Genomic DNA, 23,220 nt, shown 5'->3' with positions numbered 1-23,220 from the left:
AAAATCAAATTAGGTGAGAGAAGTGATTGATGAAAGAATTTTTTGGGCCGTAGGGTAACCAAAAAAAAACTGAACCCTATGCTTCATTATAGGATAATTAGAAGAATCCTAAACCTCTATGTAAACGAAAATCATTTAAAAAAGAAAAAAAAAATGTTATTTATTATTTTTTTTTTTTAACATTCTTTTAGTATACTTGGCTGAAATGTATGGTATGTTTAATTCATTCTAAAAAAGTTTAATTAAGATTGATATAAGTGGAATTAAGCATGCTACATCAGTTTAGCTGAATATGTTGAGAGATTAATGCAAAATAACATTTTTCTTTAAAATATTAGCATTTCTTATTTTATTTTATTAATGAAGGTACCTAGAGTGGTTTATTTAGGTTTAGAAGAAGAATTCATGGAAGGATCATCCATAGTTAAGGATAAATTGGTCCAGAGACTAGAGGTACTCTGAAGTCTAAGTCAACCCAAATCCTAGCTAAGAGAGTAAAACTAGTAAAAAGAGGTAAGACAGAGTCCCTATGAGCATAGTGTCCGTGAGAGATGTACAAATGAGTGCCTGAAACCCTAAGTCAAAGAGAAGATAGTCTGTAGTACATCCCGTGGAGATGGAGGTGTTGGTCTTGGACCTAGTGTGCCTTAGCCAGGCATGGTTTGCTTCTTTCTTTTTTTCTTTTTTTTTTTAATCTTTAAGGTAGAAATGAGCGATCAGTGTAATTTCTCCCATTGAACGTGACCATCCGAGTTTCTATCCGCTGTAGAATGTTCGGTTTGAGCCATAACTACTACCTGAGAAGTCGAGTCCATCACCACAGCCTACCAAAGTATAAGTTGATAAAGCCTCTTCTTAATAGCATCTAGTTCGCGAACTATTATCGCAAGCGGGTTCGAATCCATGACCACTAAGAAGAAAAGAGGGGGGAAATTGAACTATATCCCATACTGCTTTACCAACTCAATTACCACCTTGGTGATAGGCATGATTTGCTTGTTTGTATGTAATATGGTCCTCAAGGACTCATAATAATCTTAATCCAAAAAATAAAAATAAAAATCTATATAACAATAAGATATTAAGATAATAATTATACTTTCATACAATTTATTCCATCTTATCTCTATATTCCTCGCCTTGTCAACTTTTGATCACCTATCAGAAACGTAATTCGACAAGATGGCTAGAATTGTTGTAGTTGTCTGTCTATATATATATATATATATGACAATCCTAGTAAATGCCTACTTGGCTGTCGTCCAATTATATGCTTGCAGCAGCATATTAGATTTCCTTGAACTTTTGTGGATAGGGCTACCCTCCAATAATGTTTGTTTGTTTATTATTTTTGTATAACTTCAAAGATTTTCCACATCAAAGCTTCAAGGGTTACACCGCAGGCATTGCTTAATTCCAATATATATGATATATTGACGATATTCTTCTCAACAACCTGTGACAGCCAAACAAAACCGTACCCACGATGCTTTGTTGGCAATGGCAGCTAATTAATCTTCAACTTTTAGAAGATAAACAGTAGTTTAGAATGACATAAACACGGTTCTGTCAAATACCCACGACTTATAGAATTAAAATCTATATATATCCACATTATTTGAGAGATTGAGCATGATCTTTAATTTGCTTCTTACGCTACCTTGAGTTTTTTTTACTTGAGATTATGTTTAATAGCCTCATCGACTCCTCTTTAAAGGCCAAAAAATAAAAACCCTATACATGGTGGTTTATTAAATATGTATGCTACTTTGGGGTGGTGATTTGTTAAATATATTTGAGAGGTGTGGTTGATGTTTATTTAATGCTCTCATCTACTCCCCAAATTACTCAATTAATTACTTAACCAAAAACACGGTTTTCTAAGTGTGTAAGCTGCCTTATATTTATGATTTATTTGTATATATAAACAGCAACTTTATATGGGCTTGAACCTTATAGAAATATAGTTATTATTGTTGGCTAGACTGTACGGTCGGCCTCTGCATGTGATGGGAATCAGCAAATGAATTCTAAATTAGGTCTAGTGATTTGATAGGATTGCTTTGTAATATATTGTGTTGTAATTGTTGTTGGAATGTTTTGTCACAGATTTGTCAAAAGAGAAGATTGTTAGGTTTTATTTTTGTATTTGGAAAATTCATGAGTCAACGTTTGGTTTTGGGTTGTAATGCTTACTGTTTGAGTTAAGGATTAAATCGATGTAAAAGTCGGTCTAATACATGAAAGTGATTCTTATAGATAAAGCCATATATTCTAGAGCCACTATGGTGAGAGGGGAATGAGTCGTTTCCCTCATTACAAATTGAGGTTTCAAAGTTACAAAGGTTTTGTAAGTAAGAATAATCCATAACACAAGTCTTTTATAATGGATGGATGACTTTGAGGTTAGCTGCCCCCGAAATGGTTTTACTTTTAAAGAGTTCAAAAGATGCACTTTGTTAATAAAATTATTGTGCTGCTTAATTATGCTTTTGTGGATTTTAGTATGGATAATTTTTGTTTCAACTTGGATCCATTAGCCAATAGCCCTTGATGCCATTGTAAAAGGTAAAACCAAGAAATATGCATTTTCTTGAACTTGGATTTAGCTTCGACCACCCTCCACTTTACATACGAGCCAATGCCGAACAACTAAATATTTTCAAAATTGAATAATTTATTGGCTTATCTGTTCATTCTTCCTCTAGAACCTTAGAGTCTGTTGCTTTATATGAGAGATTGGTTTGTGATCAAACATGCATAATTAATTGCCGCAACCTAAAAATTTCCAAACATGATTTTGTTCATCCTTTCACTAACTTTGTTTTGTTGTGGAGCCCCTTTAACTATAAAGCGACATACGATCCAAAGAAAGTATTAGTCGTATTTGCGGTATATTAATCCAAAATTATTAGACATATTTTCTGTTACTCCAAAAAAATTGATAAAAAAAAAAAAAAAAAAAAAGAGGGAGAAATTAATATATTCACAAATTCAAATTGGGTTAGGATTGAAATTAATATTTTCACAACAATGATAAGAAGATCTTCACGTAGAAGGCTTGAACGGCACCGTTTCCATTCCAATTTTTGTATATGCTACGTGGAGCCTCGTCGTTCCCAAGATGTCAAAACCATGGCTATGTTTGGCAACAGGCCGGGCCGGCACTGTAGCTGGAACGGCACTGTTCCAGCTACAGTGCCAGCAGCAAAAATTGACTTTTTGCTTAATTTTTTTTTTTTTTTTTTTTTTAATAAAGCAAAATATTAAAAAAAAAAGAGGAGAAAGGGATGGTGTTCCAGCCACCCCTTGGCCAAAATGAGGTGCCCGGACCACCCCATTTTTGGCCAAGGGGGTGGCTGGAGCCACCCCCTGGCCGATCTGGGGGTGGTCGAACCACCCCCATGGCCAAGGGTATGGGGTAGTCCCCAAATGCACCCGATCCCTCTTTTTTTTTGGCCAAGGGGGTGGCCGGACCACCCCCTTGGCCATGGGGGTGGTTCGACCACCCCCAGATCGGCCAGGGGGTGGCTCCAGCCACCCCCTTGGCCAAAAATGGGGTGGTCCGGCCACCCCATTTTGGCTAAGGGGTGGTTGGAACACCACCCCTTTCTCCTCATTTTTTCTTCATTTTTTTTTCTTTTTTTTTTTTTTAATATTTTGCTTTATTAAAAAAAAAAAAAATTAAGCAAAAAGTCAATTTTTGCTGTTGGCACTGTAGCTGGAACAGTGCCGTTCCACTACAGTGCCGGCCCGGCCTGTTGCCAAACATAGCCCATTGGACTCATCACCAAATTCTCTCCCATCTCGTGGGGAATGTTTGAAACGCAGCGTCCAAAAGACGCGGTGGCGATATTTTTAATGTTTTCGACACTTGCATCAACTATTGGGCTCCACTCACGACTTTTTGTCATCCACCTATATGTCCACGTAGGTAAATGCATATTTTTTTCGACACGTACAAAGTAAAACGCACATGTTAAATGTGATAACTACGATGAATTGTTCTGAGCTACCTCTTATCCCAGCTACGAGCTCCCCCAAGAAAAGAGGAAAACACCAAGAAACAGGCATGAATAAAAAATCTAATGAAGCATCCAGCTTCACCCTATTTCTTACTCCAACAAATAATGTTTCTTTCCCATGTGTTATAATTTTAAGAACTTATTTGGGATTGTGTTTAAGAAATAAAGTTTTTAAGTCAAAAATAGTTTTTGGACAAAAACTTCATTTTTAAGCTTTTGTCAAAGGTGTTTTTTAGCCATTTTTAGACTTTTTGAACCCTTAAAAGCGTTTTTTTTTTTTTTATCAAAGAATTTTTTTTCTTCAAACGAATTTTTTGAGTGTTAAAAGCACTTTTAGACATTTCAAACACAATCCCAAATAGGTCATAAGTATTTTACCTGATATATATATATATATATACACACAAAAGTTTTTAAACATTAGTTTTTTTTTTTTTTTTTTTTTCTCGCAAATCTGTCTATTCAAAGTATATATTATTTGTCATCAGAGTCAATATATCGTCACACCGAATATAAAATTAGACGTAGGATGTTGAGTATGAAATCAAATTGGTTGCAATAATAGTGTATTAAAATATCTTATTACCGTCCATTGAATAAATGTGTGAACCCGATAAAAACAAAAGACAAAAAAAAGAGAAGAAAAGAAGCTACCATATAATTATCTCCTTGCAAATGGACACATGGCTTAAGGATTCTCTCGCGTGTGTTAATTCAGAAGAGAATAGACTCGTAAATGACCACCCCAGAGAAAGGTTTACCTAGTAATTGTGCATATTAATTAAAAAGCATGGAGTCTTTTTCAAATGGTCAAAAAAATCTAGCAATTAAAGTTTATTAAATAGATAATAATTGACGCAGATGGAGTTTTGTTTCATCATCAACTCCATGGTCGGTGTTTGAGCTCCCTATCCAAACCGGAGTGGCCGACTTAATCTAGAAAACACCATATGGCCGGTGTTATATATATATATATATATATATATATATATATGAAGGCAAATTATTATGATGTTAATTAGAAAAATTAAGCTCTTTCACCTGTTAAAATTTTTTTAACATCTCACTTGGCGATCTGCCATGAGTAGCCAAGCCGCTTAGTAGAGATTAGGGACGCATGACATGAAATTAATGAGTTAATTAAAGTTGAAATGTCTGACCTATTTAATTAAATGAATCAGGTTAAGGTTGTGTTATATAATCTTAAACATATGCTTCAACACAACCCGAACCCAACACGTGACATTTAGTACTAACTATTAAGGGTTAAAATCGAGGATGTAAGCTGTTCAATTAAATGAGTCAGGTTATGATTAGCCTATATTGTCTTATACATGTATCTAGATACGACCCGAATTTAACACGCTACATTTAGCTGACAAAATTTTAAACGAAATTAAATGGGTTAGGGTGTTCGGGCTGTTCAATTAAATGGGACAGAATATAGTTGATCTATATAATTTTATATATATGCTTCGCCAAACGACATTTAACAATGTCATTTTTTTATATGAAATTAAATAAAATAGGATTAGGGTTAAGGTTAGAGTCGAGGAATTCGGTCATTTAGTTAAATAGATCGAACAATGATTTACATATTTAACCTTATACGGTTGTACCCATTGCTCAACAAGAAGCCGTGAACAGCAGGTGGAAAAGATATTCTTAGTACAAATTACTCTGCCACTCAGCAATTTTGGGTTATTTTATTTCTCTAAAATTAGAAAAAAAGAAGTCTAAATTACCATGTGACTGCACTGCTGACGAAACTTGACACTAACGGCTACCTTCCATTCAAATCACGTTTCCTGCTCTTCACCAAATAGCCAACGGGTCATCCTCCCTTCCATCTAATGGAAGACTATGAAAAGCCAAGTCTTCCAAGCCTCTCTCATAAATCACACATCTTTGAAGACATGAGAGCCAGGAGTATGACAGCTGCAAGCAAGAAGCACGAGCTATCTCCCACAATAAATCACCTTTCATCCGATTTCGACAATAATATAGCCGTAGAGCAGAGCGGTTACAAGAAGCACTTGCAGGGAGTGTAGAAGCGCAGGCTGTTGGAGAAGATCGAGAATATATATATATTTTTTCATATCGGAAAATGGGATTTGCTGCCAACACCATAGGAAAGTACAAACTTGGTCGGACAATCGGAGAAGGAACTTTCGCCAAGGTTAAGCTTGGCGTGGACAGCACCTCCGGCAACTATGTCGCCGTCAAGATCATTGACAAGCACATGGTGATGGAATGCAATCTTAAGTCTCAGGCAAAATTTCCAATCTCTGTTTCTCTGTTTTTTTTTTTTTGGTCTTCTTCCACCTACCGTAAAAGTAAAAGCTTTCTTCTTTCTATTTCAGGTGCAGAGAGAAATTAGAACAATGAAGCTTCTGCATCACCCCAACATCGTACGAATATATGAGGTGTGTTTTAGAGTTTCAGGAAAATTATATGTCTTTCTTATTCCTGTCTCTCTGTGTCTAAATCCCAACCGCATATATAGGTTCTTGGCACAAAGACAAAAATTCACATTGTAATGGAGTATGTGTCGGGAGGACAAGTCACAGACAAGATGGTGAGAATTATTATGAATCATCTGGTTTCCTCAGGATGTAAACATGGTGTTGAGAAAATTCTAATATTCCATGATCTTTTCATATAGTCTTATGTCCAGAAGTTAGAGGAATGGGAGGCAAGAAAGCTTTTCCAGCAATTGATTGATGCGGTGGACTATTGCCATAACAAAGGGGTATATCACAGAGATCTAAAGGTCGGGGAATAAAATCTATATAACATTTTCCTGTTAGCCAATTCTGTGTTATACAAAGGAGACAAAGAAATCCTGATTAGGATATTTGCATCCCATGTGCAGCCAGAGAACTTGCTTCTGGATCAAAAGGGGAATCTGAAAGTATCTGATTTTGGACTAAGTGCATTGCGGAAGGTAGCAGCAACCTTTAAGATCTTGTTCTGCTCATCATCTTTTATTTTTATTTTATATAAATATATATGTACAGTTGAGTTCTTGGGCTGAAATTCTGGTAAATTAACAGCCTGGCGACACGCTTACCACAGCATGTGGCTCCCCGAGCTATGTAGCACCCGAGGTGAGTAGTAGATGTGATTGGAGTTGGTTGTTAAATCATAACTTATCCTAAAAACTTAGGCTGATAAGAGTTGACGTTTATTCGAACACAGCTGCTTATGAATAAGGGTTACGACGGAGCGCCTGCCGATGTATGGTCTTGTGGGGTAATCCTATTTGAAGTGCTTGCTGGATATCTACCATTTGATGACAGTAACCTGATGAACTTATATAAGAAGGTACCTACGAATGTCAATATATATCAATTCAGTTTCTAATACAAACAATTACCATTTCCCTGATGACTATGTTTGCACAAAGATATCCAAAGCAGAATACACTTATCCACCATGGTTTACTGAAGGCCAAAAGAAACTGCTCTCCAGAATATTTGATCCCAATCCTCAAACGGTACAGCCCTTGAACATTCTAATTTTGCCAATTTCAGATTCTATAATGAACAACTACTTCATAATTTTGATTTTTGTTCCACGACCGCAGCGTATAACCATACCGGATATCATCGAAGATGAATGGTTTCAAAAGGATTATGTGCCTGCTTGTGGATATGAATGCAATGAAAAAATCCACATGGACGATGTTAAAGCCGCTTTCGATTCAACTGAGGTAAAAGCTCAATGCACTAGCAAGCCAGAGAGTTTCATGAATTGACCTGACTATCTGAATTTCTCAACAGGAGATTGCCACAGAGACAAAGATTCCCAAATCGCCAAGTTTCATAAATGCTTTTCAGTTGATAGCCATGTCACATGATCTGGATTTATCAGGTCTCTTTGAAGAGCAGGCAAGTCTAAAAATCTGAATATGAGTCATTATGGTAAAAGCCTACTTGGTTCATTTCCTAATTAAACCAATCCTTTTGTTTTCCAATTTAGGATGAAAATAAGCAGAAAGCAATGTTTGGATCCAAGCATACAATTAACGAAACGATAAAGAAAATCGAAGCTGCGGCAACGGATATGAGTCTGTCAGTAGAAAAAATGAAAAATTACAAGGTATAATCTGCTTATACTACTCTTAAGAACCCTCCCCAACTCTTTTTGGGCACAAATTATTCACAACTCTGCATCATATCAGATAAAGATGCATCCAAAACAGAAGATGACTAGATATTCTAGATCATACATTGACATCTCAGCAGAGGTAATTAACAGTCATATACTCTCCATTCACAATAACACATCATGGTCTCTCACCACTGTGGCAAATTACAGGTGATTGAGGTTGCTCCCACTAATTGTGTAATACAAATATCAAAATCTGTAGGGGAGCTACATGTGTACGAAGAGGTATGATGAATATATTCCTAAGCTAGTTATGTTTCTGGATTAGAGTAAACCTACTGAGCTAATCCCCATGTTAATGATCAGTTCTGCAAAAGTTTATCAAGTCTGCTGACAGAAGAATCAGAAGTGTCATCACAAAGGGAAGAAGCAGAGGAAGTCAGGGTTAATAGCAAAAAAATCCAAGATAGTGGATGGTAAACTGAAACCTAGTTTGAAATTGTCAATTTAGCATAGATTGCTTCTGCTGTCTAACTAGTAATTTTCAATTATTGTATACAGCTCTAAAGACACAAATTACAAAGATCGTAAAGATCCCCCTGGCTATTCATCCTGTTAATTATGGTTAGCTCGGCTCTGGCTCCAACATTCTTCAACCCAGGTTCCTTATGGATTCTCAAAGAAAGATGTAAAGCACTTCATATACAACCAACACCTACAAATATAGGCTTGATTTATCAAGTGGAAAGCTAATACTATGACTTTTTGCAGAGCTGTTTGCTTGTTCCAAATTGTTTGTTGTTTGTTTCCTTTCTTATATTATTCAAAGATGTGTACATCAATGTCAAATCTTCATGTAAGTTTTCATTGCATGGTAAATAACAGAGAATCAAATTTTAAGGTGCATAGTGTCATGCACCAAATTCCAAACGGGCATGCTAAAAACTGTCTCTATATCATTTTCTAAGATAATACAATACAACCAGAGCAACTAAAAATCCAGAAACACATATTCCTATGTTCACATAATCTCGGTATCCATAGTACCGTCTTATAACATCAAAAACCAATCAAAATGTATTTACAAGAACTTCATAAGAAACAAGACCAAAAAAAAAAAAAAATCAAATAATTGTAAATTTCAAAGTCGTTAGGTCTTAGGATGAGGTTAAAAAACTTGGCTCAAGGTGAAAACAGAATAGCTCGTTTGCAACATCGATTGTAGGGCGTTCGAACGTGACAACTTTCAAAGATCAATATACAAGGCAGAATGTCTTGATCGTAAGCATGTTCGAAGGACATTTGAACGAGAGTATGAAGACTTCAAAATTCAAGTTCTAGAAAGGCTTGATTGCGAGGGCGATCACATCCAACTCTAACAAGGTTGAACTGGAAGACTCACAAAATGCTCCGATCGCAATGGTGACCGCAATCATTGCATAGCGTTTGATCGAGATGATCATCAAGTCAGATCTGAGGCACTCAATCACAGACTCAATCACACCCCGTTCGAACACCGCTATGTGAAAATTGGGAAACCCTAGCTCACATTCGAATTAGATCAAGTGCCATTCGAACGAGACTGTGATAGACTGTTTTAAACCTAGCCGACTGGATCCCGACTGTGAATTGAACTATCTTTTCTTTGAGTGAATGAAGCTAGGAGTCGAATATGATGACAATTGGTATAGTGTGGGTAATATTAACTACAACGCTCTTGATGATTGGCTTAACGACCCTCGATTTATGTATGGAACAACTAAAAGGTGAATCCATGGTCGTGGCCCCCATAAACCTTTTCCAAAACTTCTATTTATAATGAAGATTCTGAATGTACAGGATAAAGGCCACAAGTTACTTTTAAGAGAGATTCTCTTAATCTTTTGAGAATCAGTGTTTTTTTTTTTTTTTTCTTAATCACTTCAAATCTTTTTTATTGAACTATTGGCAAATCATCTTCTTTTCTATGGGGAATAGGCAAGGCAAAAACGATATTTAGTTTTGATTGCATCAAGCACTATTTGCTACTTCGAGAATATTTAAGATTCATATAAAGTTAGTTTGTAGAAAAATTCGAAAGATATGTATAAAGAAAAACTTGGGAAGTAATGTTAGATTCTATATTTTTATCTCACAATGATAATGTGACAACTTCAATTAAACCTTCAATATATATTTTTTAATAAGGATTAATCCAATTATTTGTTATAATTGCCATTCCATCATTGTGGGATGTAATTTGTCATTTCGTCAAACTGAAGAACATTCATTTATCGTTTATATTCTATGATTTTTTATTTATTGTTTATCAACCATGATTGTTGGGGTTGTGACTTAACTTCAAAAATTTAGGTAATGAATCATGTCAAAATTAAAATCTATTGATACAAAAGAAAAGAAGTTGACATTTCAGAAAATAATACAGACCCTAAACCTCAAGTGGATTGAGGTCGGCTCCATGAATTCCTTTTCATCTAAAGTATCAATGTCCATCAACCTATTGCAACCTTCTCTCCTTTCTCCTGACCTGTCACTGGCTCTAGAGAGAAGTATAAACTATGCATGACACATCGACACTGGTGGAGTCGAATTATTGAACAATTGTTGAAAAAGAAAAGTACAACTCACATGTCAGCTTGTTTTAGGTTTGACTAGGGAAAGGAAATTTTTGGAAGGAACATCTAATATTACCAACCATATTTTTTTCTTAGATATTAAAGTTCAGAAACCCTAGGTGTATTGTTGAGCATCATCCTGTAAACTTTTACCAAAACGAGATGCCTATATTCGGCTCATTTAGCATGGTTTTGCTTTGTCCACCATTAAGGTTAAACACTAAGAACACTTTTTTTTTAAAAAAAAAAAAAAGAAAAAAAGAAAAAAAAAAAAAAAGAAATTACGTTCTATTTCATTGATTAAAAAATAAAGTAGATGTATAATTACAAATGAAAAGCTAATTTAAATAAAATATGCATACAAACAAACCTAGTAGGAAATAGGAAGCAACAATTCTATAAAACTCCTAATCTACCCAAATTGGCAAGAAATATACACAAGATCTGCTAGTGTAACAATTTGCAAGGTACTCTAAATATAGATGCAATCTAACCAATTGTGAGATCATCAACCCAAGCTTGTAGAAGGACTAGAGAAGGAAGTTATCGATCATATGGAAAACCACATCTGCCCCATCCGAATTCAACCAATAGCTCTTCACCTGAAAGCATAAGTAGATTAAATAAGGGAAAAAAAAAAAAAAAAACATAGAAAAATCAAGCATTTGTTAGTGACCAGTACTTGTATATTAAATATTTCGAATATCCAAGTACTCCTGCCTAGACCTATTCAAAGATGACCCTATTCAAGCTAACATAAAATCTCAAGTGGAAAGAAGACGAAAAGAAATTACAGAACTAAAGAACCAAATACTAATAATTTACCCTTGGAAATGAATTACTTTCTTTTGTTGAGATTATCTCTGATGTTTGTAGAAGAGACATGACACCTATTAGCTGATTTGAACACTATTTTTTTTTTTTTTTTTTTTTTGGGTAAGTGATTTGACCAGGTTGCGACATTGTCCCAAAGGCAGCACATACTTATTGACTTATTATGGTATACAATATCTACTTCAGAAAGCTGCCTCAGCACCCACATTTGAAACCACACAATCAGCAGGACATTGACTATGCTAGACTAGGCACATTTATAGTCAGAGCAAAAAAAAAAAAAAAAAAAAAAGTAAAAATGAAAAAGAAGAATGAATAAATAAGGCACAACCTCTCTCAATCAATGGCATCAAAGTTAAAATGGCCTATTAAATGATTTGTAACATCACAGGAACAGACAGAATGAATGTCCCACTCGGTCAAAAGAGAGGTGCTCAAAACGCAGGTCAAAAGAGAGGTGCTCAAAACGCAAGTCAAAATAAACGCAATTTGAAGAAAGTGATAAAACTTTTCAGATTATTGAAAAGCCACTTGGATAAAGAACTTGCCTGAATGGTGTTGTGAGCAATGTATCGCTGCCTACTTTTGTGAAAGCTAACATCCACACGTTCCCAAGGTACCTGAGTGAGACCTCTGATCATCTCCTCTACATGTAGGAAAGAAGAATGCTCATAAAAAACAGAAGTGAAAGGGAAAAAATAGTTAAAGCAATATTTTTGGTTTAGACAAATAAACATGACAGGAGTATGCTGCCAAGCACAATGGTAATGAACTCAATTATGGAACACCTAGAAATCACATGACATTTTTCCTGCAAATGGATCATAATATACAGTATTTCTGCAGCAATTAAATTGAAGGTGGCATGTCTATCGGATTCTTCTCCAGTGGATTTTTTTTGGATCTATTAACTTTAGGTTCTAGTCTTAGGCATCTATCTTGTATATTGCCGTATACTTCAGCGATGCCCGTTAAGATCTTATTAATGTTAATCTTTTACTTTATTAAACAAAATTTGAAGATGACGGTAAACAAGAGCTAAGTCTCCCTTCTATTTTTCTGTTTTTTCTTTTAACCTGTGATTTAATTAGTAATTAGTGACAAATCTACTTTACAGTGCACTATTCATCGGAGAAACCTTGTTCAAGGATCCAATAAAGATGCCATCTGCTAGAATTGGAAGTTTAGAGAAATTGGAAATTGTTTATACAATATTGAAAACATTATCAGCAATCATCAAGTGCAAGTTGAGAATTTGAATGATGCTTAATTGAATATTAATTTGACATAAAAGTTCCATGACTGCTCCTGTCTAGAGAACATGGTCGGGAATCAAATGCAGCAATAGATAAGGAATAGTGCATACATAAATTATGATACTAGACTCAAAGCTATTATGTCTTTGTCGTCTAACAGGATACTTCCTACCATAAAATTAAAAAGAAGTTCAGTTACATGATTGCAAGCACTATGACCATCTAAACTGGCATCACCCAAACAAGATAAATTGGACTGCATTTCTTATTTATACAGAGGACTACTACTATCAGTTTCACAACTTCAGGTAAGGAAATGCTTCTCCAACCCTTTAAAGAAAAGGCTAGACGAAGGGAGGGAGATGTGGTGGGGGAAGCAAAACACTTTCGGAGATCAAGATTTTGTTTTATTTTTCATCGAAAACGAAAAGGGATTCTATACTTCCTCTATAATGTGGTAGTTAACCACCACCTTCTGCCTACAAGGTTTCCAAACTAGTTACCAATTTCTTTACTTCTTTCTTGAGAAGTGAACAACCTAAGGCTAGTAATTTAGAGAAGAAATATATTTTATTAACATTATTTTATACATGTCAAACAAGCAAATTTGCTTTTTGGTAAGAAGATACATTAGGTGTTGAAGATGTTCAAATACATAGGTAAATTAATGGGAAAAGCAGATTCAACCACAATCTGATCTGGAAGGATCCAAAAGATACGTAAGTTGAGAAATATTGCTTCCACCTCCCATTCTTAATCCAAAAGATGACAATATATTTTTGGCCTACAAAAGTCTTAAGAGTGAGGGAATAAAGAGTCTGGTAATCACTTCTTTTGAAAGAATCTAAGACCGTCAGTTCTTTTTATAGGATCTAATCAACTAAGGGCTGTTTGAGGAGCCTAAAAGTGCGTTTAACACTTAAAAAGTCTGTTTGAAGGAAAAAAAGTACTCGTTTGGTAAAAAAAATTGAAAACGCTTTTGAAGGTTCAAAAATCTCAAAAATGGTCAAGACACACTTTTGACAAAAACTTAAAAATGAAGCTTTCGCCAAAAAGCATTTTTTGACTTAAAAGCTCTATTTCTCAAATACAATCTCAAACATGCTCTAAAAGTATTTGCTACAAAAGATGCAATACCTCAAGTTCCACCTACAGTCAAATCCCTTAAATGGCCAATGTTTCTTAAGGGGGCAACATTTATTAACTTGATTAAAGAAGAGAATTCAAGCAATTTCCTCCTCCCATTTCCCTTGCAAATGATTAATCTATTGATGATCTCTCTCTCATTCACTGACTCACTCACCCACTTAAAATGAAAAATGAAGCTCACCTTTCTTCATGAATCGCCATCTTGATAAGCTACAAGTCACAGCTAGTAGAAGGCTCGATTAAGCCACTCTTAACCTCAGTGCTCCAGCACAATCTCTTTCTTTTTGGATAACTCAAAGATGGAGAGAAAAAGTGGGGTTTTGTCTTGTTCTACTTTCTTTCTTTCTTAAAAAACACACCAACCAAGAAAAGAACACAAAGCTCCAACTTTTAAACATGCAGTGTCATGTCCATCCTCAGGAAATTAGAAAGTTTTGCCAACAACTGAGCAACACTGAAAAAGTGAGAAGTTTCACAAACCTTCTATGTCCATTGTTTGGCCTCCAACAACTAAAGATTCTTTGCGATGAATATCATCCATGCTTTCTTGCTCAACATATACGATATGTGGATATTTCTCATCTATTACAAGAAGATTAGACTGAAAATAAAAAAGTAACAAGAAAGTTATAATGTGTTCTTATCATACAAGACAAGTACATCTGAACAGGATAATTATGCACAAATGCATACAAACCAAACTTAAAAACTAACCTTTGGAAGTTCATTTTGACGCCGGATTGATGATGTTCTCCAGCCAACCATATCTTATGATAAGTGAAGAAAAATATAAGATCATACCGAAACCAATGACCTGACCTTATGTTTAAACAAGACAAATTCCAAATGCTATATCAAATACAAAAGAGGATACGATCATAATTTGCATTTGCGTATGCAACACGACGCTTGAATGCGCATAAAGCTGATCTGCAAAGGGTCATTGGTTAACATATTACCAGAATTGTAATAATTAGAATCTAGTGTTATTTGAGCAACTTATGGTGTTGTGGATAAATTAATACTAACATAAATTTAAGGTCCTCGGAGTCGTTAACCATTCGAAGGAGAAGAGGACGCTTTCCATCATCATTGTCAGTAAGGAAGAGATGCTTCCCAGACCTCCCAGCAATCAAGTGTGCCGTCTGAGATGCTCTCCTCTCAAGAAAAGGAAGACCACAGAGAATTGGAAGCTGTAATTACAAACACGAGAATAAAATACAAGGATCAATGTACTGATACATGAATCCACTGTCTGGTACATAAATCAACAGAATTTTTTATTTTTTATAAGTAATTGCAAATTCATTAAAAAGCGCAAATGCCTAACCCAAATACACAAGGAGTATGCAAGAGAGAATCTAACTAGAAGCAGAAAAAAGATCTAAGAAAACATGATAGTTTGAAATACTAAATTCAGTAGCAACCCAAAGAAAAAGAGTCTTAAAGAATAAAGCTTTTGACTCCACTAAGGTCCTCCCACAGTCCTCAAAGCTTCGATCATTTCTTTTCCTCCAGAGACACCACATAAGCCAAGATGGAAGTATCTTCCAAATTGCATTAAGCTTAAACCTACCCATGGCATTCTTCAACGAAAAAAAAAGACGTCTACCACACTACTAGGCATAACCCAATTCGTCCTTACACCGCTGAAGATAGTACTCCAAAGAGCACCTAGAATCTCACAGTGGAGTAGAAGATGATCTACTGACTCCCCCATTCATTTACATGTGCAACAACACTCAACCACAAGAATATGATGTTTCCTTAAATTGTCTATGGTGAGGATCTTCCCTAAACCAGCTGATAAAGCAAAGAAGGCTACTTTCAAGGCAACCTTATTCTGCCAAATACTGCTCCAAGGGAAAGAAGTATTATCATGGAAAACAAGAACATTGTAGTAACATCAAACTTCAAACAACCCTCTCCTAGAAGGAATCCAACAAAGCTTTTCTTCACCATCCCAACTCACTCTAACAGAATACAACAACATGAATAGTGAGGTAAAGAGATCCATCCCCCAATTGCTGCTCTGAGAAAATTAATATTCCACTAATGAAAGGTACTAAAAAGCTCCAAATGGTCTGCCACTGCAGCATCCTTAAAACGGGCAATATTAAACAAGTCCGGAAAAGTTGTCTTGAGGGCTTGATCCCTACACCAAATATCATGCCAAATAGAATTTTGAGCCATCACCCATCTCAAATCTAGTATGGCTAGAAAGCTCCCCCCCAACCCTTTCTAATATTCTTCCAAAGCCCACCTTATACGACCCATGTGCCTCATTAGAACACCACCCACCCCAAGCATTGCCATATTTAGAATCCACAATCACCCTCCATGAGGCCTCTCTCTCTCGTGAACATAGCGCAAAAGCCACTTTCCCATAAGAGCCCAGTTGAACACAAGTAAATTCCAAACCCTCAACCCTCCTTCAGATATCCGAGTATACACTTTAGTCCAACTAACCAAGTGAAATTTGAACTCTTCACCCGTACCGCCCCACAAAAAATCCTGCTTAGGCGATTGGCCACGCCAATTGGAAGGTGGAAATAGGGACATGAAGTAGGTAGGCAGCTTAAATAAAGTGCTTTTAATCTATGTAACTCTCCCGCCCTTTGATAAGTACATCCTCTTCCATCCAACCATACGACCATCGACCTTCTCAAAAATGTCATCCCAAAAGACTTGGCTTTAAACGAAGCTCCAAAGAAAAGACCTAGATACTTCATAGGCAATGAAGTACCTTGCAGCCCAAAATGCTAGCTAGACCTTCCACATTCATTACATTGGCAATCAGGACTAACTTTGATTTAGCCAGATTAATCCTCAAACCAGAAACCGCTTCAAAGTATAAAAACAAACTACACAAATTGCAAAGATGATTTAGATTTACCTCGCTAAATATCAAGGTGTCATCCGCAAACAAAATGTAAGAAATGTTGACAGCACCACCACTCCTTGACCCAACCAACAAGCACGATGAAAGACCCTCATCCACTAAAGTTGAAATCATTTTACTTAACACCTCCATAACAATAAGAAATAGAAAGGGAGACAATGGATCACTTTGTCTCAAGCCACCAAAGCTACTAAAGAAACTTGACAGAGTCCCATTCACCAAGACTGAAAAGCACACAGACCTACTTATCAAAAAAAAAAAAAAAACAAAAAAGCACACAGACCCATCCCAGCACACCAGAAGGAAAAACAACACAAACATTGTCGCCGGAAAATCCAGCAACCGCTGAGAAAAGACTGTATGCGTCTACTCAATATCAGTTGAGATTAATGGTAATATGACAGAAGGATTCTCTAATGATCGTATGAGAACAAAAGATAATTAAAACAGCATAAAGGTGAAATCTATGTAAAGATCTCAATTTGTTTCAGATATCATCATATTGATAGTCACAACAAGCATGCATTTACTTTCTTCTCAAGAATTTGTAAATATGATAACCATGTATCCACAACCATTTTTAACATTCCTAGTAACTAGTAAGTAGTGTACCTTAATTATCCATAATATTTTCCATGAGCCAAGAAGTCAAATCATCATTATATGATGAACAAGTAGATAAATCATATGTACATACATGTGTGTGTGTGTGTGTGTGTGTGAGTGCGCGTTTGTCAATTGCCTATAAGCAAGCTGAACCTGCCTGTTTATGTCCCCTTGAACCAAGATGTGGTGTTGCAAATGTTATAAAGTTCATGGGCTCCAATCCAGCAATTTTAGCTTCATGAGGCTGCTCATGGCCTTGCACCAAATATTTCTTGTTCTCTTCACTTAAAGAGTTTCCAGTAAGACCTGCAGGTTCCAGTTTCGGTGAATGTTCATACAGCCTCCCAATGGCATACCTTGCAATAAGGCCCCCTAAAGAGTGTGCCACAAAAGAGATCTTCCGCACCTCAGGCCTTTGTCTCACAACAGCCAACACCTGCATCAGATAATAATCTATAACTCAAGATTCATGCTGTAAATATACTCTTGATTTGGTAATCAAAAACAACAATGACAACCTATAACTCCAGATTCATGTTATAAATTCTCGATTTAGTAATCAACATTAACAACAACAACAATCGCAACAATAACCCAAAAAAGTTCAGGGTAAGTAAAGTTCAATATATCACTTATGCCTCTAAACACGAGGTCATTATGTTATTACCAAATACCTCTTCAGCTAGCCTCTCACCCATCATGTCGACTCCATCAAATGTCAATCTGGAAGAATTGCATTCACTGCCTGCTTAAAAAGGTATCAAATCAAAAGTAATTATGTTCTTGGCCAACTCATTAAGTACATAGATAGAGCCATTGAACGGCATAAAAGGAGGCAAGAATTTGCAGGTTTCAGAAGGCTTAGTAATGAACAAATTTGACACTATTTCCAAAGTAAAATCAACATAAAACTGGAGAGCATACGGATTATAATTTAACTTATATGCTCCTCAGAAAAAATATGAGATGGTTTTCACTTATGTAGTAACTAGCTATTTGACTTCATCCTAGATCCAACTTGATTCAAATTATTCAAGACTTTAAACAGGCTTTTAAAATTATATATATATATATATATATATATATATATATTTTGATAAGTTATATATATATATTTCTTGAACTTAGCCATAATTCTAAAGTAAATTGCCAGATTTCCTTATAAATTTGATAGAAACATTACATAATTTTAAGTTTTTCCCTACAAAAATTTCCCAGACTTAGGTCAAACCCAACCAGATTTCTGAACCTATTACCAAATAATCTTGGTTGTATTCAATAGAACCTGATTCCCTAAACATTTGGTTATTAAGGAGAAAACTAAGAGAACTTCCAATTGACATAATGCTCCAAAGTAATTACATTTTGGATTGCTTGTTTATTCTCTTTCTTTGTATGTTGCACATATATCCATGTTAGTATTTATAAACTTATCAGCAAAAACTTGAACCTTCAACTAAACATATCATATCAGTACCCCAAATTACTTTTTGGTATACTGTGTACAATTTGTATGATATGATGCATAATACAGCATAAGAGTGCAGTAGTCAAGCCTAGATGATACACTAAATGAAGTGAAAATTGACACATACTCTTAAACCATTTGGTAAAGTTGCTAAAGGCAGATACAATTAGCTTGGTAAAATTTTCCAGATCTATCAAACTCAACCAAATTTCAGAACACTATAACCAAATAATGTTGGTTGTAATCGATTCAACTTCATTCCACACTAAACATTTAGTAATTAAGAAGAAAACTAAGAAAAACTTCCAGTAGACATAATGCTCCAAATTCTTACATTTTGAATGACTTGCTTATTTCCTTTTTTTTTTTTTTTTTGGGGGGGGTATATTTTGCAAAGATCCACCCTCTGGGCAAAAAATTGAAACTTTCAATTAGAACTATCATGTCATCACCCCAAATTAGTCTTTGTTCCAGAGTAAAATTTGTGACCTACAATATATTGTACAGCATAAGAGTGCAGCAGTGGAGCCTTGACCATGCAAGGTAACTACACAAAGTGAAAATTGACATGCATAAAGCAGTTGGTAAAGTTTCTAAAAGCAAACACAACTAGCTTATGTTTCCATATAGCATAAAACATCAAAAAATAAAAAATTGATTTGCAGGAAAAGCACGATCTAGATGTGACAGGAAAACTCACGGTGCACAAATACTTTATCAGGAAGCTTCTTCACAAACTGCTCTGCAGCATATCTCCAATCTGCAGCACTGAGAACCCAAAAAACCTGTATTAAACTATGTGCATGCAGAAATACTCTTGCGAAGCAACCAATATCTAACAGACCAAATAATGATCATTTATATGAAAAATCAAATCTGTGGCTAATGATTGGTGAGATCAGGAAGACAAAGAATGGGGAGCCTGTGCCTCAAAATTATTTAGGGTGAACTAAGGGTAGGTTAAGTGCATAAATGAACCAAAGTTACATGGGCAAAGAAGACATAACAGATAGAGATATGACACAATCTGCAATCAAATATTTAAAGGCAAATATCATTTCCTGCAAAAACACATCAAGTTTGTCTGACTTACTGACTTTGAAACTTATGTCACAATTTTAGACACATACCGTATACCTGCTATATGGAAAATCTTCAGTATCAAAGACAAAACTATCCCATTGGAACAGGAAGAAAAAAATAAAAAAAAATTGAAGAATACATTTAATCCATGTCCCAAAAACTTGGAAAGGATTATTCTCTCAACATGAAAATTTCTTTTATGGGTAATATACACACGCACTCATGGGTGTTGAACAGATGACTTTACCTCTACCATATTCTTATGGGAAGAGGAGGTGCCATTTGAGCTAGAGCTCATTGGTGTCTCAACCTGAAATTTTACGCAACCAACTAGATAAAGCTCGCACCAGTTACTTAGTGATTCAATTGATGACATCACATATGGTCCTTTAAGCCTTCAACAATTTGAGTATAATGTTGATTTAGCATTCTAATCGAGTTTACTACCTCTAATGGAATGCTCATCAACTGTATGGAAAAGACATTTGATTGCTAGGCAAATCAGATTGGAAGTTAGTGACGATGTCTTGGTACAGAATATTTAGCCACCTGCTCCAGTTCAACAAGGACTTAAATTCAAAAATAGGAAGATGTAACGGACATGAAGTTTTGTTTGACTTTCTTTTTTACAAATTTGCCAGGTCCATTCAAGTGAACCAATAATAACAATAGCACACATTGAAGCTTTAGACCAAAGCGGTGATTAGTTCATACTGTTCTACACATAATTTTATGGCCAATATTCATCTTCCAGAGGCAAATTTTCGTTTGGGACTAGCAAGTCTCGTTTTCTTTAGTCATAATCAGATGGGAGTTGTACTTTTACAATAGTTTTTTTTTCATGAATTTTTCTGTTTACTTTTTTTCTTTCAAGGAGAAATTTCCTCCTCCTATGTCTCTCTTGTAAATAATCAGGTGAATCATAACAAGACAACTCATATCTCATAACAACTTTGCGGCAGTACTTGAAATCTAAGTATGACACATTTTTCTGATGAAAGTGACAACTGCCATTATTTTCATATAAAGTAATTCTTTGATTGAAACCCCACCTACCCCTCCCCATATCGCCCCTGAGGAAAGGAGAAAGATATGCTTTTTATCCTTCGTTAACAAGACTTTGGATATCCAGATAACTTTTCATAATGTTTTGAAGGAAATCAAATTCATAAAGTGGTTACAGCTTTAGGGATGCATATACTGGTATCAAATTTCCAAGTTCTTCTCAACCTGCTGTAGAAGCCATGATAAGCTAATTTCAAATTCATAGTAAACTTGATATGGAAAACTAAGTTTCAGGTCCCATTCTATTGCTAGGGCCATGTAAGAATCCGGTCCTATATTAGGAAGATGATTAGCTCACGTAGAGTGGGTAGTTTATAAAGAGACATAAGGGTACTAAGCCCAACATTGCTTACTTAATAGATGAAACTAGACTTTATAAATGATTTTAAGGAATCACCAAATTGATTAGTCCTTTTGTGGTAATATTGCAAATGTGACTAGATGTTTTACCTAGATCGTTACAAATGGTATTAGAGCCACCTAGTAATGCCATGTGGTACTGTTAGCATGCATGAAAGGGGCCCCAACGAGAATGTCAGGGGTTTAAAAGGGGGAGTTTGTACCACATCGGTCCCATATTAAGAAGATGAGTAGCTCACATAGAGTAGGTAGTTTAGTCCCACATTGCTTACTTATAAGGTAAAACTAAGCTTTATAAGTGATTATAGGAAAGCTGCCCCCCTCCACACGTATCGGATAATACTCCGACTTTGTCAGGGGGCTAGCTCCAAGGAATTGTTTGCACCCAAATTTGTCCATGAGCCACAGAATTCAACACTAAAATTAGCCTTGAATTAGTAGAAATGCTCTTTAATCGTAAGTTCTGTAACAAACATACTACAATTGCCACAAAGTACCAACATTTTAGCTACTCAAAAGTTAAAAGTCATATCCCCCCCACCCCACCACACACAGACACACACAAGCACATAAGTATATATAATGTGCTTCATTAGCCGCGTCTAAAACGGAATCTTTAAACCAATAGAACACATCAATTCACACTCAAAATCTTCAATTCTTCTCAAAATCTTCAATTCTTCACAAAATTAGCCTCACTAGAAATAACTATATAAAAATTAAAAAAATTTAAAAAAAAATCATGAAAACGACTAACACAGAGAGCACCATACATGTGTGAGTATGAGTACATATGCATACATACCTCCCAACGAGGCCATTAACCATGATGACGAGGTGGTCCGGGTCCGCCCACGGCGCAGCGTTAAAAACGTCCTCTCCGCCACCATCGGCCTCAACCTTAATGACGCCCATGCTCTGGTTGCTCCTGAAGCAGCCCCCTCCCATCTTCCTCACCAACTCCATCCTGCTCGAGCTCGCCGACAGCGCAAGCGGCCTCGGGCTCAAAAATGGGAACCCTAAGTTGAAGACGAAGGCCAATTCACGGCGGATCGGACTACAGGACGCTGAACCCGGCGACGATGACGGCAACGAAGACGACGATGACGACGACGATGACGCGGTTCGCAGCGGAGGAGTGGCGGCAATCATGGAACAGAGAATGAATGACAAAGACAAGAAGATAAATAGGAAAGCAAAGAAGAGATGCACAGCGATTGCAGAGAGGAGAACAGTGTGAAGAAACGAAGGTTCTTTCGGGAGTTCCAAAAAGCCACAGACACGGAAGCGCGGACATTGGAGAACAACAATAATACAGTTAAAACAATTAAATACAGAGAGAGAGAGAGAGAGAGAATACACACGTGTCACTTATCCATAATATTTTAACCACGTGATTTTATGCCTATTTTCTCAACGGCTCGTGGTGAGAAAATAGTGAATGATGTCAGGCAATAACAACGTGACTTATTGAGGAGGAAATCTCGGTAAACTCTGATGATTTGTAGGAAACTCGTGTGAAAATTAAATTTTGCATGTGGTTTCTTTCTAGTGTGGGGTTTGGCCGTTGGGGGTTGGGGCTCGAATTGGTTTAATTGCGACTTTTTAACTGTGGTTGACAAGTATAACATGCATGTCATTACCAAATTTAATTTCTATGACTTTTGTAAGTCCTCAAATTTGACTATTCTTCCCCAAATGAAAATTTTAAAATAAATTAATTAATTAAATTAATTGCATTTAC

General features: G+C 35.9%; 2 protein-coding genes across 2 annotated transcripts; one reads left to right on the top strand and one right to left on the bottom strand.

Moving 5' to 3' along the window:
• The first annotated feature begins 5,889 nt into the window (after positions 1-5,889).
• On the top strand, positions 5,890-9,061 carry CIPK21 (CBL-interacting protein kinase 21). Its single transcript, XM_059603771.2, has 15 exons — positions 5,890-6,297; positions 6,389-6,451; positions 6,532-6,603; positions 6,691-6,798; positions 6,901-6,972; positions 7,082-7,135; positions 7,227-7,352; positions 7,435-7,524; positions 7,615-7,740; positions 7,811-7,918; positions 8,010-8,129; positions 8,212-8,277; positions 8,349-8,423; positions 8,505-8,614; positions 8,700-9,061. Exons 1-15 carry the CDS (start codon positions 6,133-6,135, stop codon positions 8,755-8,757), a joined length of 1,413 nt encoding a protein of 470 aa, XP_059459754.2. The 5' UTR covers positions 5,890-6,132; the 3' UTR covers positions 8,758-9,061.
• Positions 9,062-11,023: 1,962 nt separating this feature from the next.
• On the bottom strand, positions 11,024-22,761 carry LOC132189180 (alpha/beta-Hydrolases superfamily protein). Its single transcript, XM_059603772.2, has 10 exons — positions 22,282-22,761; positions 19,669-19,736; positions 18,175-18,245; positions 17,658-17,936; positions 15,022-15,185; positions 14,867-14,922; positions 14,707-14,759; positions 14,473-14,593; positions 12,136-12,233; positions 11,024-11,355 (listed from the first exon to the last, which is right to left on the bottom strand). Exons 1-10 carry the CDS (start codon positions 22,626-22,628, stop codon positions 11,284-11,286), a joined length of 1,329 nt encoding a protein of 442 aa, XP_059459755.2. The 5' UTR covers positions 22,629-22,761; the 3' UTR covers positions 11,024-11,283.
• Between the last annotated feature and the right edge of the window lie 459 nt (positions 22,762-23,220).

The sequence above is a fragment of the Corylus avellana genome, chromosome 9 (genome assembly GCF_965113065.1).
Source record: "Corylus avellana chromosome 9, dhCorAvel1.hap1.2, whole genome shotgun sequence".
Taxonomy (NCBI): Eukaryota; Viridiplantae; Streptophyta; class Magnoliopsida; order Fagales; family Betulaceae; genus Corylus; species Corylus avellana.
The sequence above is the reverse complement of the archived record's forward strand: the minus strand, read 5'-3'. Positions and strand labels throughout refer to the sequence as shown.